Source organism: Malania oleifera, chromosome 9 (genome assembly GCF_029873635.1).
Source record: "Malania oleifera isolate guangnan ecotype guangnan chromosome 9, ASM2987363v1, whole genome shotgun sequence".
NCBI classification, from domain to species: domain Eukaryota; kingdom Viridiplantae; phylum Streptophyta; class Magnoliopsida; order Santalales; family Ximeniaceae; genus Malania; species Malania oleifera.
The window spans coordinates 76564851-76588733 of record NC_080425.1 but is presented as its reverse complement, the minus strand read 5'-3'; the positions used below and the strand labels follow the sequence as shown (position 1 = coordinate 76588733).

Sequence of the window (23883 nt, the reverse complement as noted above, 5' to 3'; positions counted from 1 at the left end):
ATTTCACTGCCAAGAGCACATAGTCTTGGTTATTAAGAAAATAATATTTAAACACACACAAGCTGATCAGCTAAAATGTTTTAGAAAGAAAACAGTTACAAATATTAAGAGAACATAAAACCATGTTAAATCGGCATTCGACAAGACCATGGTATGACATGCAAGATAGAAATACTGAGCATTATTGTTCTGAAAGTTCAAAAAATTAAGTACTGTTGGCTTGACCTGTTGCAAACTCATAACTGCTGTAAATATGGTTTATGCATTTACTTCCATGCAGCTTTTCTGATCCAGTTCATAGCTGATCCAGTTATAATACTATTATATGACATTATTAAAATCTCTAGAAGGGACTGCCATTGCGTTCTTCCAATTACAGTGATAGAATAATCAATTAATCATTTCCACATAAGCCAACACGGATGGATGGAACCTAATTGCAATAAGTTCTCATGTGCCTAATAAACAGAAAAATAATATATAGTTAAGAGAAGCCATTCAGCCAACTATTCTGCTTCTAGTGTTTGATAAACCAATAAATACACATCACACTTAAATCAGTGAAGCAAGCATACCTGCCTTGGAATAACAAGGTAAAAATCCTCAAATGTTGGAATATTTGTGTATCCACCAAAATCTCCAACAAGATTAACTCTCAGAAAATTATCACTGGATATTACAGTTCTATTTTCAGGACCCACTATCACTGCCTGCCAGAAAGCCCAAAAAAAAATTCTTGTTAATGCACTTCATTGGAACTTTCATATAATTTCATATAGCTTTTAAATCTTATCAACTGTGGATACATGCTAGTATTTAACTGGATCAGTATAACTTTCACTTCAAATAAAATTGGGACAAGCCAAAAACGGTTTTTATTGGCTAGTTTTAACAAACAAGGGAGCTGCATGGCGGCTTAAGTACAGCCCAAGCCCATGTGCATCCTATAAGGAGCGTTTATAGAACATCACAATTTTATATATTTTCAACTTGTTCAAAATTTAAAATTCATCAATGTTTCTTGAATCCGCAACTACTATAAGTTTCAAGCTGACCCCTTTTGGAAGGAAGTGATTTATTTTTGATAGGTCAAAGGAAATGTTAATTGTGGTTCCCTTGTGATTCAAGGGATATGAACATAAATCTCCTACTTAATTGGACGAAAATATAGAAGAAGAAGAGCATCATGGCAAACAATATATGATTGTACAAGCATGGAAAAAAACTACATACTGATGCTTTGGAATCCGTCTTCACCTCAATTCGAACAACAAAACCCAGTGATCGCTGTCCAATACCAAAAACATGGAACCTAAGGGCACAAAATAGAGTATTTCACATTCTAGGATTCACAAAAGTCTGAAGGAAGGAAAGAAAATCAAAAGCGCCAATAAACAATAAAATAAATAAGATTACAAACAACATACCACTCACAGTACCAAATTTTTAGGGCTGTCAAAAAAATGTTATCAATCTATTCCTGTCAAAAAGTAGTGTGATAGGCCCTTGCTGAGCACACGCACTTAGCTTGATGTCTGCAGTGTTGATATAATGATATACATGCTGACCTTTATTTACTTGATAAATACATAGAAAGTCAGTGCCTTCTGTTGTCGAAACAAACACATAATTCTTACCTTTATCATTTTCTGTGGAATTACCAGATACATGAACAGACACACACAAATAAATATACACGTTTCATAGGGTACAGACAAAATACACACACATCTATAGCTGTGTCTTAGTGTCAAGATTTGGCATATGAAAGACCACGAAATAGTCGAAATTTTCGTTAAAATTTCTGCCTTCCATCACCCTCGAAATTGAAATGGCAGTTGATTTCCATCTTACATAATTTCTGTCAAAATTTCAACGAATCATCCAAAATTTATCAAAATCTCGAAATTTTAACGAAACTAGTCAAAATTTTAACTACAAAATGAAATTGCGCTTTGGTGTTGAAAAGATTATTACAAGGGCTTTTGAAATTATATGAAAAAATTAAACTTACAACAACATTTCATTTAACCATTCATGTCTAAATTATATTTATTTGTATAATAAATCATACTCAATTAATTCATGAATTTCATTTATATTAAACAATTATGTTTAATACACATTATGTTATGAAAATGTTTAATGCGCATTATGTTATGAAAAATGTTTAATACACATTATATTACAACTATTGCACCTTATACACAACATAGATGTATTTAGTTTGTAATATATATTAGTCCTAAAACTAACATTATTATGTCTATTACCAATTTCTAAAGTTTCAAAAAAGAAGTCCACGCTTTACTATTAATTTCCATCATTTTTTTCAAATTGAAATCGAAATCAAAATCGACATTGAAATCAAAATTTCCATAGAAATTTCCGTACTTTTGGAGCTTCAAGATTTTAGTCGAGATCGAAATTTAAGACCTTGGTTGTGAGAAGCTATAATGATGATACTTGTGGTAAACTACATGATTAATCCTACATTAAAGAAATTGTTTACATGAGATTAAATTGAGTAAAAAAACAATTTTGAAACATTTTGGCCAAACAATGAAGCGCACTCTTGAGGAGCTTAACATCGTGCAACCTATATCTATCGACATTCATGAGATGAAGATCAAATGGAGCAAATGACAGTTTTTCAGGTTCTAGTGGGGTTGAAACCCAAGTTTGAGGCAGTTCGGTCCCAAATGCTTAGTAGTGCAGAGTTGCCATCATTTATTAATGTTTATTCTCGTGTCCTTAGTGCTTATTTTAGCACACATTATCCTACTCTTGCATCTGGATCTAAAAGGACAATCTTTGCTACATAGGGTGATTCTAGTTCTTTACCAAACAACCGCAAAAGTTATCAAGGTGGTTCGAGTGGTCGTGGTGGTAGAGATGGACAAAGTAGAGGCACTCCTCGCAAGTGCTCTCATTGTGGATGAAGTAATCATACTATTGAGCAGTGTTGGGATCTCCATGGTAGACCATCACGTGTTGGCAATGCAACCACCACCGACTCCACACCTTTAGGGCCTAGTGGGGGGCAACATACTGTATCCATGTCAAAGGAAGAGTATTCCAAGTTCCAGCAGTATCAAACGTCACAACAAATTTCTTTTCCCATTGCATCTCTTAGTCAAATAGGTAATCCCATAGTATGTCTGTCATCAAGTACTTCTCGTCCTAGTCCTTGGGTCATAGACTCCGCTACCACTAATCATACTGATTAAGTGTCAAATATTGCATAATTAGGTGTTTAAATGTGTTTATTGGTTATTACAAATTGGATTAAATGCCCAAGTTATGCACATTATTTTAATGGAGCTCAATTTATAACATTAAGATTTTTATTCTATTTTGCCCGTAAATTTACGAGCACTTGTGTTTAATTATTGCCGGGCATTTTCGAGAATTAAAGGAGTAACGAAAAAACGGCAACTGAAAGGCAGTCGTGAGTGAAGCCATGCGTGCATGTGTGTAAGGTGATGGGCTGGGCCCAATTTCAAAAGAGTGCAGCAAATTGATTTAAAATTAGAAGCAAGGAAGGGCAGCCTTTGATAATTTGAATATCCAATTAATGGGCCATGCAAGAATTAATAACAGCAACACGTGAAGCTTTGCATGGATTGGGGAATAAAAAAAGTATAAACACAAGGGGGCTTTTGGAGAAGGCCGTGCACAAGGAAGCTATTGGAGATGGCCATGCGGTCAAAGGAGGACCACCATGTATGGACCATGCAAAAGGAGGGGCAGTAAAGTAAATGAAGCAAAAAGCAAAAAGGGGCTTTAGGTTACTTTTTGGGGAGGAATATAAAAAGGATAATAGAATAGGGTTTAGGGGGAGGAGGCCATGCGGCTGTTCAAAAAGGAAGAAGAGCCATGCGCCTACCAAGCAATGGGAGACCCTCCATTCGGCCATATGGGATTTTTTTCCCACTTTTTATCTTTTTACTTTCTTCTTCTCCTCCTCTCTTCTTTTGTCTTTATTCCTTTACTTTTATGGTCATTTATTCGTATTGTTTTCAATGATTTGTTTTGGTTTTAAGTTGTTTCGAAAATTTTGAACTACAACCATGCTAGGCTAGATTTTTATCTTGAGATTCAAGGAGTAACTCGTGAATGTTTTGGGTTGAATTTTCTCCTTTTCCCTAGAACTTTAATATTTAATTTAATGGATTGTATTTTTCTTTATGTTTAGATAATATTAAAATTCTCTGTTCTAAGTTTTGATCAGTTGTAGACGTGAAGGCACAATTGATGCTTGAATGGGTAACCGGATTTTAATAGTTCCTAGCAAATTCTCTGTTCCTGGGTTTTGATCAGTTGCAGACGTGAAGACACAACTGATGCTTGAATTAGTATTGTTGAATTTGTTATACAATCTGTTAAGTAATTTGGATTATACTGAAATTGCGGGCTTGAATGTTATATCATCCGGTCATGATCTCCAGGAATGGGTAAGTGATTGAGAGAAGAGGAAATGAGAGGAATATCCATTACCAAATCGGAAACAGGTGAAACTTGCATCTCAAGTGTTTAATTAATTGTTTCTTTTAATTGCAGTTTAATTTCTACGCGTTTCTTTTGAGTTGTTTAGTTATTGGTAATTTTAGATCCTTAGATTCATCATCACCTTCAAATCCTATTTGTGCTTGAACCTCATTATTTTTATCTTTCGTTTCCCTGATTATTATTTTAACCTGTTAGTTAATTATTTGTTTTAAGAATTCCTGTCACCATAAATAATAATTTGATTTCTTGGGTTATAATTGAAACGTTAATGCTTGCACATTTCCCATTGTTCCCGTGAATTCGATCCTGGGGCTCACCCTTGTATATTACTTTGACAACTTCTCTGCTTGGAAGTCAAAAACAATAAAAATTAGTTGATTACATACCTATACTTAATTTCTTCTCCACTTTTCAATATCCTGCAAACTTACCTTGTGCTACTCCTGCTGATGGATCCACCATTGCTGTAATGATCCGAAAATTTAAACTAAATAAATAATTAGGAAATATCATAAATAAAATGGATTAATGGATAATAAGGGAAAAAGGAAAGAAATTAGAAGAAGAAATAACAGGCCTCGTCGATGAGGGTTCTGTCTTCGTCGATGAGTGTCCTTCTAGAGATTGTCGACGAAGTCTGCTTCTCATCGACGAAAGAATCCCGAGAGAGTACATTTTGAACTCTGAATTTCGTCGACGAAGTATCTTCAGTGGCTCGTCGATGAACACACGTGTCTCGTCGACGAATCCACGTGGCAGCAGCGTTTATAAAAAGGTTCAAGGTTGCTTCCACACGAAGAAAATGAATTCTCTTCGTTTCTCTCTCTAGAAATTCGGTTTCTCTCCCTTCTCTCTTCGATTTCAGGCCGGATTTAACTCGGTTTGACGATCCGAAACCACCACGAGGTTCGTAGGATCGTTCTTTGCAAGGCTGTAGGAGCTGATCATTGGTTTGAGAGGTTTGGGAAACATCCCAAAATCAGGGTAAGCGAGTTATTTTGGGAATTTTTTAATGAATATTGTTATTTGGAGTCTAGGAAGTATTAAATAAGTATTTTTCTTAAGATCTGAGTCAATTGGGATTTATTCAATTAAACTAAGATTTTTGGATTTAGGGTCCAAGTGAATGTCGTGGGTATCAATTCGGGGATCCTGCCGGCGTAGTTCAGAAGTCAGGTAAGTGGAAATTATATATTAAATCAGGTTTTTATGAATTAAATAAAAATGGACTATGTTATATGTGTATATGAGTTTTCATGTGGGTATAAAATGCCAATCACGTAAATTATGTTTTCTGAACTTAGGGCTGCTTATTTAGTTATGCATATATGAAAATGAACCAATGAAAGTGAATAATATTTTCAGGATAATTATGTAAGAAATGAAAGGTATATTTTCAGTATATGAACATTAAAAGTTGATTGGCCTACTTTATAGGTATATGTATGAATTTTACTGCTAAATTGTGTGACATGAGTACATGTAAGTTCTGTGCAAATATATGTTAAATGTATGAGATGTAGGTTAAGTAAGTAATGCATTAAGAATGAAATATGATACGAACTATGCTGCTTGTGTATGCTAATGCAACCATGTAAATGAAAGACAGCTGAAAAGAGTCGTGTTAGCAGATTCTAGCGCATTTCTATGTGGACTAATTGATGACAGCTAAAAGGAGCTGTGTTAGTAGATTTTAGCGCATTTCTATGTGGACTAACTGATGACGGCTAAAGACCAACTGTAGTACGAATGAATGAAATGAAAACGGAATGAAATGGTAATGAAATGATAATGGAATGAAATGTAAAATGTGAACGATGAAAATGGGAAAGAGTCACTTAAAGTGAAATATAATGTAATGTTAAAGTTATGAATATGAATAGATGTGAATGATTAAATAATCATAGAAAGAATAATGTACTATGATATTAGAAGTATCTATATACGTAGAACATGTTACGATTAGGCAAGGCGTACTCTTTGCCCGAGGGCTTGCTGAGAAAGGCGAGTGCACTAGTAACTTCAGATGTGACAGTAGCTGCACTACGAAAAAGGGAATCTACTTGTATGGGCAGGTAGATTTTCCTATCTTTGGGGCTTTCGCTGGTAAACCTTTGTTTGAACTGTGTGAGTATGAGATCAATCTAATATTTGAGGGCTTACTGAGTAAGGTGAGTGTCCTGGTATGCTTCAATAGTGACCCTGGGGTTGCCTAAATATCAGAGCATAGGGGTGCTACTTGTATGGGCGGGTAATCACCCATATCTTCAGGTAATCTCGTGGGTTAAATCTTTTGCATGTGATTGATTAGGTTCAGAGAATGATTTCAGTGTTATGGTAATGTTTTGAAAATGTTATTAAAATGATATTTATAAACCTCATGTTAGCCACACGCTGTTTTTAATATATTGTTTCTTCCCTTACTGAGATGTGTCTCACCCGAATATGACTATTTCTTTTTCAGGACATCCTCGAGGTCGGGCTTAGAAGGCTCGAGAGTTTTTAGCATTTTTGAGGATTATAAAGAGAAAGGGCATATTTTTTATAACAATTTGGGGATGTATATATTTTAAGTTATGTTTTTATGTTTTAAGTCTGCTGAGAAAGGAATGATTGTGAATATTGAAATGTTTTGGAGATATGTGTATATATGGAAATGCAGGTGATGAACGGATAATATGGATTGTAGATAGGAAATAGTAAACTCTGGTATTATATGTATGGAGTTTATGTTTAGGTTTTCCACTGCGTATGTATTGATTTATGGATTATCAGGATTTTATTAGGTATAACGCACCAGACCGGGTTTAAGGATTCGGGGCGTTACATTTTGGTATCAGAGCAATGGTTTTGGGATTTTGAGAATTTAGGAAATGATTTATACCAGAGTATAGGAATGAGTTAAGATGAAAAATAGGAGATGGGTAGGTTAGGTGTTGAGAAGTAGGTATGGTGTAGGGAAGTATAGGATTTTGTCTTATAGCTTGGAGGCAGAAATCCCTTGGCGGACTTCTATGATTTTCTGATTCAGTTGACGGTCTAAGAAAACCACGATAAATCCATCGACGGTGATGTTTCTTAGCCGTGAGATTGGTCCTTATATGGAGATTTTGGATTTTTATTGGATTTAATTTAATGATTATGTTGTTTGGGGTTATGATATGAAATTCTTATCTCTTTTCTCTCCTATTTTTAGGATGGATTCTGGAGATGAGAATGTAGAGGTTGAAGGAAGGAAGGATTCAGTGACTTCTAGTGAAGAAGAAACAGATACCTCTAAGGTGTTGCGGGGTATCATCCGTCAGATTAAGGCAGAGATGAAGAAGGATCCAAAAGAACAGAACTGTCCACCTGCAGGACATGGCTGCAACATTAAGGAGTTTATGAGGATCAACCCTCCAGCCTTTACAAAAGGACCTGATCTAGTGACTGCAGAGAATTGGATACAGAAGATAGAAGAGATCATGGTCGTACTCGGCTGCATAGACGAATAGAAGGTCAGTTATGCTGCATTCAAAATGACTGGAGAGGTGAAGCGCTGGTGGCTTTTTGCGAAGCTACTAGAGGATCATAGGGTGGTAAAGATAGCTCTTACTTGGGAAAGATTCAAGGAGCTATTATTTGACAGGTATTTTCCTTCGTCTGTCAAAGAAGAAAAGATTGAGAAGTTTACTAATTTGACCTAGGGGGATATGATGGTTGCGGAGTACGCGGCTATACTTGTGGAATTGTCGTGTTTCGCTCCATTTCTGATCCCAAATGAGGTAAGGAAAGCCAGGAAATTTGAGAAAGGCCTAAGGCGCAGAATCTACGAGCTGATGGTCGAGTTTCAGGTCCAGAGTTTTTCAGAACTAGTTGATAAGGCCTCGGTGTTGGAGAAGAGTATCCAGAGCAGTACTGAGTCTTTAGAGCAGAAGAAGAGACCTGCACCATCTAGTTTTCAGTCTAAGGCCAGTTAAGGATTAGCGAAGAAAGGAAAAGAGACAGTGGACTCTATATGCCCGAAGTGTAATTAAAGACATAGGGGTGAATGCTGGTTTGGCACTCCGAATTGTTACAGGTGCAGCAAGCTAGGGCATATCAAGAAAAATTGTCGGAAACCATTGCCTATGGTATTTGTTCAGAACCACGACCGGGGAAAACAGCAGGTACCACTTGGGAGAGGTGCTCCACCCCGACTGTATACACTTTAGGCTGAGGAGGATGTCATTAGGGATACAGGTATGAGATTATATTTAAGATAGTGATGATTTAATTTAATGAAGAATGATTGAATGATTTATATGATGATATGCATGCTGAATTCTTATAATTATAGTTAGCAAATGAATTCAAGTAATGTGAAAGGATGATTAGTTAGTAAAATTTTGAGAACAAAATTTCTTAAGGAGGGGAGAATGTAATGACCCGAAAATTTAAATTAAATAAATAATTAGGAAATATCATAAATGAAATGGATTAATGGAAAATAAGGGAAAAAGGAAAGAAATTAGAAGAAGAAATAGCAGGCCTCGTTGACGAATGTTCTGTCTTCGTCGACGAGTGTCTTTCTAGAGATCGTCGACGAAGTCTGTTTCTTGTCGACGAAGGAATCTCGAGAGAGTACATTTTGAACTCTGAATTTCGTCGACGAAAGTGTCTTCTCGTCAACGAAGTATCTTTAGTGGCTCGTCGACGAAGCCACGTGTCTCGTCAACAAATCCACGTGGCAACAGCGTCTATAAAAAGGTCCAAGATTGCTTCCACGCAAAGAAAATGAATTCTCTTCGTTTCTCTCTCTAGAAATTTGGTTTTTCTCCCTTCTCTCTTTAATTTCAGGCCGGATTTAACTCGATTTGACGATCCGGAACCATCAGGGGGTTCGTAGGATCGTTCTTTGTAAGGCTGTAGGAGTTGATCGTTGGTTTGAGAGGTTTGGGAAACATCCCAAAATCAGGGTAAGTGAGTTATTTTGGGAATTTATTAATGAATATTGTTATTTGGAGTTTAGGAAGTATTAAATAAGTATTTTTCTTAAGATCTGAGTCAATTGGGATTTATTTAATTAAACTAAGATTTTTGGATTTAGGGTCCAAGTGAACGTTGAGGGTATCAGTTCGGGGATCCTGCCGGAAGAGTTCAGAAGTCAGGTAAGTGGAAATTATATATTAAATCAGGTTTTTATGAATTAAATAAAAATGGACTATGTTATATATGTATATGAGTTTTAATGCGGGCATAAAATGCCAATCACGTGAATTATGTTTTCTAAGCTTAAGGCTGCTTATTTAGTTATGTATATGTGAAAATGAACCAACGAAAGTGAATAATATTTTCAGGATAATTATGTAAGAAATGAAAAGTATATTTTCAGTATATGAACATTAAAAGTTGATTTGCCTACTTTATAGGTATATATGTATGAATTTTACTGCTAAATGTGCGGCATAAGTACATATAAGTTCTGTGCAAATATATGTTAAATGTATGAGATGCAGGTTAAGTAAGTAATGCATTAAGAATGAAATATGATACGAACTATGCTGCTTGTGTTTGTTAATGCAATCATGTAAATGTAAGACAGCTGAAAAGAGTTGTGTTAGTAGATTCTAGCGCATTTCTATGTGGACTAATTGATGACAACTAAAAGGAGCTGTGTTAGCAAATTCTAGCGCATTTCTATGTGGACTAACTGATGACGGCTAAAGACCAACTGTAGTACAAATGAATGAAATGAAAACGGAATGAAATGGCAATGACATGACAATGGAATGAAATGTAAAATGTGAACGATGAAAATGGGAAAGAGTCACTTAAAGTGAAATGTAATGCAATGTTAAAGTTATGAACATGAATAGATGTGAATGATTGAATAATGATAAAAAGAATAATGTATTATGATATTAGAAGTATCTATGTACGTAGAACATGTTACGATTGGGCGAGGTACTCTTCGCCTGAGGGCTTGCTGAGAAAGGCGAGTGCACTAGTAACTTCAGATGTGGCAGTAGCTGCATAATGTACTAGGGAAGAAGGAACCTACTTGTATGGGCGGGCAGATTTCCCTATCTTTGGGGCTTTCGTTGGTAAACCTTTGTTTGAACTGTGAGTACGAGATCAATCTAATACTTGAGGGCTTACTGAGTAAGGTGAGTGCCCTGGTATGTTTCAGTAGTGACCCTGGGGTTGCCTAAGTATTAGAGCAGAGGGGTGCTACTTGTATGGGTAGGTAATCACCCCTATCTTCAAGTACTTTCGTGGGTTAAATCTTTTGCATGTGATTGATTAGGTTCAGAGAATGATTTCAGTGTTATGGTAATGTTTTGAAAATGTTATTAAAATGATATTTATAAACCTCATGTTAGCCACACGCTGTTTTTAATATATTGTTTCTTCCCTTACTGAGATGTGTCTCACCCGAATATGACTATTTCTTTTTCAGGACATCCTCGAGGTCGGGCTTAGAAGGCTCGAGAGTTTTTAGCATTTTTGAGGATTATAAAGAGAAAGGGCATATTTTTTATAACAATTTGGGGATGTATATATTTTAAGTTATGTTTTTATGTTTTAAGTCTGCTGAGAAAGAAATGATTGTGAATACTAAAATGTTTTGGAGATATGTGTATATATGGAAATGCAGGTGATGAAAGGATAATATGGATTGTAGATAAGAAATAATAAACTCTGGTATTATATGTATGGAGATTATGTTTATGTTTTCCGTTGCGTATGTATTGATTTATGGATTATCAGGATTTTATCAGGTATAACGCACCGAACTGGGTTTAAGGGTTCGGGGTGTTACAATTGCAGTCAAGGGAATTGGGACTATAAATCCCTTTTCTTCTAGTTCTTTTCCTTCGGTTTTGTATTATTCTTAAGTTTCCGTTCAATATTATGTCCATTATCAAGACTACTAAATCCACTAAATGTTCAGCAACATTCTTCCCTAATTTTCTGGTTATTCGGGATTTGAAGACGAGGAAAATGATTGGTGAAAGCGTGAAGCTGGTGGACTTTATCACTTTGAGCCGCTATCTCCTTCTACCACCTGCACTACTGCTGGCACACCTCTCCAAATTCATTGTCATCTTGGTCATCCTTTACTAGAAAAGTTGAAACATCTTGTTCCCAATTTGAGTTCTTTGTCTAGTTTGATTGTGACTCTTGTCAATTAGGAAAGCACCATTGTGTCCCTTTCGCTTCCTGAGTCAATAAAGAGGCTGCAAGCCCATTTTTGTTAGTCCATTATGATGTTTGGGGTCCTAGTAGAGTTGTGTCCAAGTTGGGTTTTCGATACTTTGTAACCTTTGTGGATGATTATTCAAGAATGACTAGGCTATATTAATAAAAGATATTTCTAAGTTATTTTATATATTTTGTGCCTTTGGTTCCAAAATAAAGACTCAATTTGGTTTGCTAGTTCAAAGTGATAATGCTAAAGAGTATTTCAGTTCACAATTCACTACTTATATGACTCATTTTGATATGTCCATCAATTATCCTGTGCCCATACTCCTCAACAAAATAGGGTTGTAGAGAGGAAAAATGGACATATCCTTGAAATCACCCACACCTTACTTTATCAAATGCATGTACCTAAAGCGTTTTGGAGTGATGTTGTACTTATTGCTTGCTATCTAATCAACATGATGCTATCCTCTTTTCTAAGTGGTAAAATTCCCTACTTCATTCTCTTTCCTAATTCACCTTTATTCTCTCTCCCTTCCCGTATATTCGGGGATGTGTCCTTTGTTCATCAACTAACTCCTAGGATGGATAAGTTGGATCCTCGTGCTTTAAAATGTGTCTTTCTGAGTTGCACATATACTCAAAATGGATATTGTTGTTATAGTCCTGTGTTGCATTGCTTCTTTGTTTTTGCATATGTTACCTTCTTTGATTCTACACCTTACTACACCCAGTCCCTAAGTGCTTATGAGCTCAATGAGTCTCTTCTTCTGCCGAATCTTCCAAATTCTACTTTGCTGTCCTTGCCCAGCCAAATATCTGAGTCTCAGTGTAGTTTGAGTCATTCTCATCGTTTTGATCATCCTAATTTACAGGTGTATGCACAACAGCAGCTCCAAGGAAGAGTCCCCTCTAGCTTCTACTACCATGCATTTGGTTTCCTCATTTGATGATCATATTTCCTATGATATTGATCCTCCCATTGCTGTTCGTAAAGGTAAATGCACATAGACCCAACATCCTAGTTCCAACTATATTTGTTATGACTTCTTATCACACTCTTGTTATTGTTTTGTTACTACTTTATCATCTACTGTGTTTCCTAAATCTGTTTCAAAAGCCTTAGCCCACTTTGGGTGGTGAAATACTATGGTTGAAGAGATGAATGCTTTACAGAACAATGGCACTTAGGACTTTGGTATCTCTTCCTCCTGACAAGTCTATGGTTGGTTGTCATTGGGCATACTGTGACGACTTTCTACCATTATTTTTTTTCCTAACAAACAACAATAATTAATCAATATCACAAACATCTCTGATACCATATGTCGATATGACTCGACCCGAAATGGGGTACTGGGTGATCAGTCCATCCAGAATCACAATACTCATGCAGTGGAATATATATCATAACTGAGCCCAGTATACAATACCAACCAAATACAATACAATACTAGAGTACCACCCATATATACATACACATATACAACTCCAAGAATCCACCCAGATATGCCAGGGAATTTCACAAATCACATTTCCCAACTCAAAACACTTACCCTGTCTATCAGGGTACCAACTCCCCTCTATCTTGGAGCTCTCTCTACTGATCTGTCCTAATCTCCTGAAATATTTAGATTTTGGATGAGACACCTCTCAGTAAGACTTGATAAATTATTGACAGTGTGTGGCACATGAGTTTTGATATATTATACACATCCATTTAAATAAGTATATCCGCTGAGAAAAGTATACAGATATGCACTCATAATCATATATGTATGTAAAACATATTTTCAAAAGCTTTCATATCATTTTCATAATCATATACATAAATTTTCATTTTCGCAAATCTTATTCATGTGCTTTCAAATCTCATATCATATACATACTCGTTTATTCTCATTTCATTTACATACTTTCTCATTCCTCATAATCATGTTCATATTCTTTCATGTTCCATATTCATATTCACATTTCCTAGCCTATGGGTGTCCACGCGTCTGTAACCCACAACTCTTCATTTCTCACATCAATTCCACATTCTTTCATTACTCATATTCATATTCACATTTTCTAGCCCATGGGTATCCACCAGCCTATAGCACGATGCGACTATAACCCATGGCTATTCATTTTACTTTTAACTTTTCATAACATTTTCTAACTCATAAGCATCCACCAGTATATAATACACGTCGCGTTTGTAGCTCATGGCTGCCCTGAGGATATTCACATCATCATGTATTCACCCCACATGACTGGGTTGTCTGGCCAGAAGAGTGGACCTAACCGCGGTTGGCCTACCCGGTTAGATCAAAACAGGGAATGCGTCTGTAGTACGATTGGCCTGCCCAATCCTGGTCCGAACTCCAAGGGGCAACACTACCCTTCTCATTGGCCCAATCAACTGTCTCACCACACTTTGTACCAAACGTGTAGTTGCACTAAAACAATGCTAGCAACAGTACCGTGCTCTGTATACTATGATCCATCAGGGTTCTCATTTTCACATTTCTGTATTTATATTTCATTATGCTTGTACATCTCATCATATCAGTAATATTTTCATCATTTTCTATTTCATCTTCATCATATCAGTATATAACTCAATTCAATATTTCTATATAAAACATCTCTGTACAAACATATCTTTATATCACGTATATCATCCTTTCAGTAAGACATATCCATATAACACATTTTATCATATCTCTGCATTAACATATCCATATATCACCATTCATCATCATTTTCCTAGTAAAACATATCTATTTTCACATTTTATCATATCTCTGCAAAAACCATATCTATATAAATCTTATATCTGAATAAAACATATCAGAGTTTCTCATATATTCATATTCATACAAAATACTCAGTATATCTCACATTATCATTTTTGTATAAAAACATAATCATATAATACATATACAAATTCCATTTCATCACGTTCCCAGTATAAAACAATCATTTCATTATTTCTCCACACAGTTATTAACTGATAATCATAATATTCACAAGGAAAATATTCATATCTTAATTTCCAAAACTACTTACCATATTCGCATTTCACATATTTTAATCAATCATTTAATTCCCCAAAAAACTACTGTTATAATTTATTCCCCTTACCTAACTTACTAAGAGGCCTGCTAAAATCCCTAATTCCACACCCGCGTCCACAGTTATTAACTGATAATCATAATATTCACAAGGAAAATATTCATATCTTAATTTCCAAAACTACTTACCATATTCGCATTTCACATATTTTAATCAATCATTTAATTCCCCAAAAAACTACTGTTATAATTTAATTCCCTTACCTAGCTTACTGAAAGGCCTGCTAAAATCCCTAATTCCTCACCCGCGGCGTTAGGAGCTCAAAACCCTAAAATCACATTTTCCCAATTCAATCAACTCAACCCCAGAATTACAATCATCTTAATATTCCTAGGCTCACACGCTCCTATTAACCGGTTAAATTCTAAAAATGTGGGTTCGATCCACTTTCCATATTCAAGTTTAATTTCTATCATATTTAAAAATACCAATATGATCAAAACCCCGCAATTTAATCTAATTCCAAAATATTTCCCAAAAATCTGATATAATCAAACTCCAATTTAATAATCACATATTATAATTTAACCGGTTGAATTTCTAAAATAATTGACATAATTTGTACTCCTCACCTTAGCCTTAGAGTGGTGCCTAGGATTCCCAAATCAAAAATCTGCTCTGACTAACATAACAAGGATCGAACCTAAGACCCTGTGGTGGTGTCTTATCGTCAATTTGGCTGAAGAATTGAGAGAAATTGAGGAGAGAGAGAGAGAGATTACCTTATCCCAGGAGTGGTGCCTATGACGCTCCTACGATAAATCCACTCCGATTAAAATGTCGGTGGTGGAGAATGGAACTAAGGAGTATTTTCCATTCTTCGATCAGCGCACGTTTGGCCAAGGAAATCGAGGAGAGAGAGAGAGGGATTGAGGAGGGAGAAAGTAGAGAGAGAGAGAGATAGAGTTGAATTTGGCCAGGGGTGGGATAGAAATCAAATTGCATCTCCTAAAAGCTTCAAGATGCATATACATATATATAACTTTATAATATTATATTATATTATGTTATTTAATTAATAATTAATAATTAATTAATTATTTATTTATTTATTTTGAATCACTACATATACATTGTGAAAGTCAACCTTAATGGTTATATGGCTCGTCTAAAGGCTCATCTTGTTGCTAAGGGGTATACTTAGGTATATGGTTTGGATTATTCTGACACCTTTTCTCCAGTTGCCAAACTTACATTGGTACGTTTGTTCAACTCCTTGGCTACTACTTGTCACTGGCCTCTACATGAGTTAGATGTGAAGAATGTCTTCTTGCATGGTGATCTTAAGGAGGAGGTCTATATGGAGCAACTACCTGGGTTTGTTGCTCAAGGGAAGTTAGGCTTAGTGTGTCGGCTTAATAAGGCACTATATGGTTTAAAACGGTCTACCAGAACATGGTTTGGTCATTCAAGTGTTGTAGTACTTGAGTTTGGTCTTCAACGGTGTGCAGTGGATCATTCTATGTTTTATCGTCTGGTAGGATCCTTCTTGTTGTTTATGCGGATGATATTGCTATTACAGGTGATGATGATAAAGGTATTCAGAGTCTTAAACTTTTTCTACAGACTAAGTTTCAAACCAAAGATTTGGGGCCATTGAAATATTTCTTCGGTATAAAAGTATCTAGATCTCATATGGGAATTGTTTTGTCATAGAGGAATTATGTTCTTGATCTGTTAGATGAAACTAGATTGTTGGGATCCAAACCGGTTGACACATAATGGAACCTAACAGCAAGTTAGTGTTGGATATGGATGATTTTCTACCTAATCCTAGACAATATCGGAGGCTTATTGGAAAGTCGAATTATCTCACAATCACTCGGACGGATATATCATTTGCAACAAGTATTGTGCGTCAATTTCTAGATTCTCCGAGGACAAGTCTGAGGACGCAATAATTTGCATCTTGAGATCTCTCAAAGGTGCACCTAGGAGAGGTCTTTATATTGTGATCAGGGTCACACTTATATTCATGGATATATAGATGCAGATTGGGCTTGGTCACGTTCCAACCGAAGATCCACAATCAATTAGTGCATCTTGGTTGGTGGTAATTTAATTTCTTGGAAGAGTAAGAAACAAATTGTGTTGGCCAGGTCAAGCATTGAATCAGAATATAGAGTTATGGCTCACACTACTTGTGAACTTTTCTGGTTGAAGAATATGTTGGAAGACTTAGGTTTTTCACATTCTTAGCCTATGAAGTTGACGTATGATAATCAAGTTGCTCTTCATCTTGCCTCCAACTTGGTCTTTCATGAGTGGATGAAACACATTGACGTTGATTGCCACTTTGTTTAGGAGAAACTTTTGCAGAAGCTCATTACTACCACTTATGTGAAGTCTGCTATGCAGCTTGCTGATTGTTTACCAAAGCTTTGGGGGTTGCTCATGTTAAACTTATTTGGAACAAGCTAGGAGCATATGAAACTTATGCAGTTATGCTCCAGCATAAGGGGGAGTGTTAGTGGTTATTTATGTCTTTTAGTATTATTATTAAGTGTGTTAGTATGTTAATTAGTGAGAGTTAGTAAGGGTATTATTGTCACTAGAATGTATTTGATTTGTATTATAAATAGAGGGAGAGACCTATCTTCAAATTAGGTCATTCATTTAATCAAAATCTCAACAATTAGTTTCCAAACTCTTTCTTTATTGGTAATGCGCTTGTCGGTTAAATATGCATTCATGCTATTGGTATTTAAGGAAAAAAAAAGAAAGACAAGACAATATTCATACCAATCACTTGGAAATCGTAGACAATGTGCAGTGTTGATCTTTCCTTTCATCACCTTGTCAACTAATTTAAAAAAAAAAAAGGTAAAATCAACCACGTCAAAATGCAGGGAGGATCCTAGAATGGAATACAAAAAATTGCTGAAAAGCCAATATGAATGCCCTTACAAAAGCTTCCACATGATGAAGGCATCCGGCGTTGGGTGCCACAAGGACAACAGATAGGCTATGCAAAAAGAATTGATTGAGAAGAAAAGAAATGAGTAAGAAACACAAAATGGTTTAGTAATAATGAGAATTAATATCTAATGGAGTTTTAAATGCAATTGCTAATATGCTTCATTAAATGTTAAATATTAATATCACAAATAAATGTCTAACTTTTTCAAGAAAATACAAGTGAACTATCACCAACAAAAGAAGTACATGCTCTCTCTATCTCTATCAAAATACTAATGTGCTATCATCAACAAAAGCGGTATAAGCGCTCTCTCTCTCTCAATTAATATCTAAAGACAAAGAGAAATATAAGTGTACTATCACAAACAAATGTGGCATAAGCTCTCTCACCATGGACAGGCATAATCTACATAAAGAATACAGATCATCAAATCTAAAAGGAATATGCAATTTCTGTCATAAAATATCTTAAAGAATACAGATCATAATCTAAAAGGAACCCATGGTTTCTGTAGTAAAATTAATATTAAAGCTTATATTACTAAGTATTTATACAATTCAACAATGCAGCAACAAACAAAATCATCAAATGATCAAATTCATTAAAAAAACAACACATAAAGAGGAAATGAGCATAAGAAGCCATTATTATCTCAGCATGCACAAGGTACAAACAAGAACTTTCCACGCAGCAAAGGTGTTAAAGGTTCATTTCCAACTAAGAAATCTATTGTTAACTTTCAGTAGGTATGCGATCATGTAAACGATTACAGAAGTACTAATGATACTGAGAAAAATGCATAATTACTTACAAATTAAAAGGTGATCCAACCCATTACCTGAGTGTGCTCAATAATGTGGCCATTTTCATCTCGCAACCTATGAAGAGCATGTAAAGGTTGTTATTGAGATAGAAAATTTTTGGAAGCTGTGTCAACTATGTATTAAAACAGGAGGAAAAGTGAATAAATCATAGGCCACACACGTTAATTGCACATTAAACGAATAAGAACATCACCTCATCTGTATAGCACCTTAGATTGAATTGAAAAGGTTCATACAAATTAAATGTGCTATACTACAATGCACCATTACATTCTTAACAACAACCAACACCAATCATTTGGTGTATAGTTGGTAAGCAATAACTGGTTACAAAGAAGAGGAATAATGATTAGTCATCTTTGCGAAGAGGCATAATGATTATTCATGTTTCTTTTCTACTTTGTGAGACTACTATTTAAAGATATTTTTGAATATCATGCCCATTTTCGTCTAGAAATTGCATTAAAATTGTTACCAAAAAAACAACAAGTATACATATATTCAAGCATTAGAACAAAATAATATTGCATAAAGCCATAAAATTATGAATCAAATTAAACAAAACATCATATAGAATAAAATGAAAAATTGGAAGCAAGATAGTACTTGCCTCTCACATATCTTCACAACTTCTGCACTTGCATCTGGCTCACATTTACGCGTCTTAACGTAAAACTCATGGGGTTTATAGGGAACATCCTGGAAATGCCATATTCACTCTTACCAAACTGAATGTGTCAAAACATTTGAAGGGAGGAAAAAATAGAGACCATACGAGAACCAAGTTTAAAATGGAATAAAAAGTTTTAAAAAAAACTGACACGTTAGGGAACCCATTTGTCCTCTCACTATGGTTGAGCCACCACTTTAGGAAAAAATAGAGACCATACAAGAACCAAGTTTTCAGTGGAATAAAAAGTTTTAAAACAACTAACATGTTAGAGCACCCATTGTCCTCTCACTATTATTAAGCCACCACTTTACCTAAAGGCTTAAACTGTTAGGTTGTGAGTTGCAAGTGATAATTAAAAACCAATCTTGGAGCCACAACTAACTGCTTAAGGTTTTAGGTGATTAAGCTCTTCCCCATGTGCCAACAATATATATCACCCACACTTAACATACATCCGCATGTGCGTTTTGATGCAGATGAAATAAGCATATAGATGATGAATAACACCCATTATTTGGAGTATGAAAAATTTAATAAATTCATGACAAATGGGAGCAAGAGTAAAGCCTAGGACTTCTATGACTTTCATACCATGTTAAACCACCATCTTTCCTAGAACTCAAAAGTTGTTTGTTTGTGGGCCAACAATGTAAGTCAAGCCTTTATATCAACCATGTAAAACATATCAAGACATTCATAAAATATTGCTTCTCATTTCTGGCATTGAAAAGTTTGATAGAGAATTTGCTCAGTACAGCAAGTCAGCAAACTGTACATTTCGCTGACTTCAGCCAACTATGGCCAGTAACCACTCTTGTTTTCTACATTATGTCTTCAATAGTGAAGCATTAGCTGCCAGCAAAAAAAAAAAAAAATGGTTATCCACTTTAATATATCAACAAGATAGTTCCCTTACTCGAATATATGTTATCTCGTAGAGGGCGTATGCAGCAGATTTGTTAATTGTTATCTCAGGTGGAATTCGCACAGTCTGCATCTTGTTTGTTGAATTCTCTTCTACCTCCGCTATTTCAGCAACAATAGACGCCTCCCCACCACTCTGAAAAAAAATAATTAAGAGAATAAATTACATACAATTTCAAATTTAAAGGGGGCAAGTCCAGTTTTCTTGAAAAACTAGCGTTATTTAATAATAAAATAGCGATTATGACATCAAATTAGGGCATGAAACACATAAAGAGATCTAGAATCAACCGAAACAGATCAATTTCTGATGGAAAAAATGAATTGGGTACTGCGGGGCTACAAAAAACCATCTCAGAAGGGAAAGTGTTGCTTAATAAGAAGAAGGTTACCGATCCACTGGGCACCGCCATGTTCAAGACGATCTTCTTAGTGCAATTCAGATTATCGGAGTCGGAACCCTTCTCGCACTTCTCGAGCTTCGATTTCGCCAAGATCTCAGCGGCGAAGACGTAATTCAGATCGAGAAAGACGAGGAAAACGCATAAAATCGCCGTGATGAGTCCGGTAAGTGTGCGTACGATCATATTCTGATTCTGGGTCCTCATTTTTGGACGAATTGGTGCAACCTTTGCGATTTCTGATAAAGATTTGAGCTCTCTGACATGGATTAAAAGTTGATCGGGGAATTTAAGTGCGGCGGTTGGCTTTGGCGGGGAGGCTGAGACTGGGTAGTTTTGTAACTGCCGCAACAGTTGTATTTTTCAAATGTGTTACTGTTGGATTTCGTCTCTTTGAATTTCCCCCCTTTTCTTCAATTCGGTTCCGAGATGCTCTGCCTCACTGCCCTGAGACTATAGGTCAACGGATGATTAATATATAAATCTAAATATGTTCGTTTAATAAACGGGTGACTCGTTAAAAAAATAATTTATAAATTTTAATTTTTTCTTAATGTGTTTTTAAAGAGAAGCACTCATTATTTTATTTATTAAATCTTAAAAAAACATAAAATGAAAAGAAAAAATACACATCTCTTTGAGATGAGTAAGATAGAAACTGAGAGAGAGATTGTGAGAGCCGAGAGGGAGACTGAGAGTGAGACGGACTGAGGGACCGTCACGCTAACCTGTGAGGCTATGACTGTAAGAGCAAGAGCCAAAGTTGAGTGGTGAGATAATCTATAGAGGGGAGAGCAGCGACAGAAACACAGGGGAGGGAGAGGCTTCTGCGCCGTGTGCTGGTCTTGGTGCAACATAAGTAGCCTATTCATTTCCCATTTTCCTGAAAGCCGAAAGGACACATTCCCCCCTCCATCAAATTATGTTCAACACTTCCTACCTCCACCTAGCTTTCGTTCTACATCTCTGAAAATGACAAAGTGTCGCTTGCACTACTGCTAGTGCTAGGGTTAGAATATAAAGTGTGTATATATGTATAAACGAATCACCTATCCGGCGACTTGACTATATATATATATATATGCAGATAAACGAATCACCTATCCGGTGACCCGACTTGAACCCACCTAACTCGTTTAATAAACGGGTCGGGTTTGGACTGACTCGTTTATAAACGGATTAACTTGCATTAACCCAAACTCAATTTAAACAGGTGGGTCACAGGTCACCTTTCGGGTTTCGACCCATTTTGCCACCCCTGTCCGAGACATTGAAATCAAAATCAAAATCGGAATAAGAACATACTCCAATCAAAACCAAAATCAAAATCAAAATAAGTGGAACCAAAAGTTATGGCATTTGGTATATGAAAATAGAAATAGGAAACAATTTATATTTTTAATTATATTATACCACTATAATATGAATTTATGTAATTTAATGTAATATAAAAATAATAATATCATACATTAATACATTGTTATATAACAATTAAGTTATGTTAATTAATATTAAAATGACTATCATTATTTATTTTATTATTCTTTGCATATATTATATTACTTTACTATCATTCTATCTTAATATGACTATTTTATTAGTATTTCATTCAATAGTATAACATATTATATTCTTTTAATACAACTTATTATTTAATTTTAACTGACCATGGACATGCACTATATGCGTGCTCCATGATTCTTTATAAATAGTTATAAGAATATTTTGAGATAATTATGAATAATTATAGGGATAAATTAAACGTAATAATAAGGATATTTTGGGATAATTATGGGTAGTTATAGGGATAAATTTGATATTTTTTAAAGATAACACCAAAGGGAGAATTCCCTTTAGGATCCTTTGGATTAAAGATTTTACTTGGAAAAAGGAAAAAAAAAAATGAAACAAAACTCATTTTTCATTATATTTTTTTTCTATATGAAATTATATTAAAAAAATAAATTTTGTTTTTATATGATTAAAAATTTAGAAAACTTAAATATTAATGATGTGCAAAATAAAAATTTTGTTCATAAATTTGATATATATATATATATATATATATATATATGTAACGCCCGACCCTTTATATGGGTCCGGAGTACTACTAATCCATTCATTTACCCGATAATTTATATTCTAATATCATGTACACAACAGAAAACATAAATATAATCTCCCAAAAAATATAATACCTGAGTTTTCTAAATCTATCTACACACCATAATAAATCATGCATCTACTTGTATTTACATATATATACATATCTCCAAAACATAACCTATACTTCCTGTTAGTATACTTCCTAAGTTACCCTTGTATCCTTGTATAGCTCCTAAGTTACCCTTGTACCCTTGTATAAAGCCTTGTATAGTGTTAATAAGATTTACGGTGTGTTTCTCTTCTATCATGGTATCAAAGCCTACTAGGGTTCTTTAATTTTTTTTCCGCCACCGCCATCCTGTGAAGCCAGCACCAGCAGCCTCCCGTGCATTCCGCCACCGTCTCCAGCCACCCGAGCTCCTCGGCCAGCCGTGACAGCCAGCACCCGAACCACCATCTCTCCTGCAGCAATAGACCGTCGTGGTCTGTTCGTGGTTCCCTCTCGGTGTTCTCCAGGCGTCGTCTCCGTTCTCCACCGTCTCGCGTCTCCTTCTCCGGTGTCGTCTCTGCACTCGTCGTGGTTATGTTCTATTCGTGGCATCTTGGTTCGTTGTCTCCTTCTCCGGCGTCGTCTCTGTTTCTCCGGTGTCGTCTTCGTTCGTCGTCTCTACACTCGTGTTGGTCGTGGTCTTCCGTTCTCAGCTGTCTTGGTTGTGGTCCTTCTTGATTCTCCGGCGACCTTGCTTATCGGCGTCGTCTCATCGGCTTTGTCCCTCCGGCAACACCAGCATCGGTTCCACTACTGCACCTTCTGCGGTCCCTCTACACGGCCGTCTGTGCTCCACTGCAAGTCACCAGAGAAGCACCCCTTCTCTCTTTATAGTGCTACCATTTTTTTTTTCCTACTCTCCAATAGAAGCCCACTACTAAACACAAAAAAAAAAATCTGCCAAGTTCTTACTCTCCTTCCTGTGCTTCAAATTTTCCACCATTGTCCTTGCATTTATTATTATTATTATTTAATGGCGTCTTTCACTGATGTTGCTCGCCCTATAGAGATTATTTTGAATGGCTCCAACTACAATGCGTGGGCTCAACAAATGTCAGTTTTTTTTATTGGTCGACGATTATGGCGTTTTGTCACTGGAACAAAACCGAAACCTACCAAAACTGCCACACAATCCACAGAGGAGTTTGATGAGGCTCTTGATGAATGGGAAAGTACTCACT

The 23883-nt window shown here is 35.7% G+C and overlaps 1 protein-coding gene across 1 annotated transcript in view; it reads right to left on the bottom strand.

Moving 5' to 3' along the window:
- The window catches only part of LOC131164856 (protein HAPLESS 2), a 40503-nt gene extending 19507 nt beyond the window's left edge, over positions 1-20996 (bottom strand). Inside the window, exons 1-8 of the mRNA XM_058122368.1 lie at positions 20539-20996; positions 20139-20282; positions 19160-19248; positions 18564-18603; positions 17713-17770; positions 17548-17608; positions 1234-1312; positions 576-710 (exon numbers count right to left, since the gene is read on the bottom strand). Coding sequence (XP_057978351.1) covers positions 576-710; positions 1234-1312; positions 17548-17608; positions 17713-17770; positions 18564-18603; positions 19160-19248; positions 20139-20282; positions 20539-20754 — 822 coding nt within the window. The 5' untranslated portion in view covers positions 20755-20996. The remainder of the gene's footprint in view (positions 1-575; positions 711-1233; positions 1313-17547; positions 17609-17712; positions 17771-18563; positions 18604-19159; positions 19249-20138; positions 20283-20538) is intronic.
- Positions 20997-23883: the final 2887 nt, after the last annotated feature.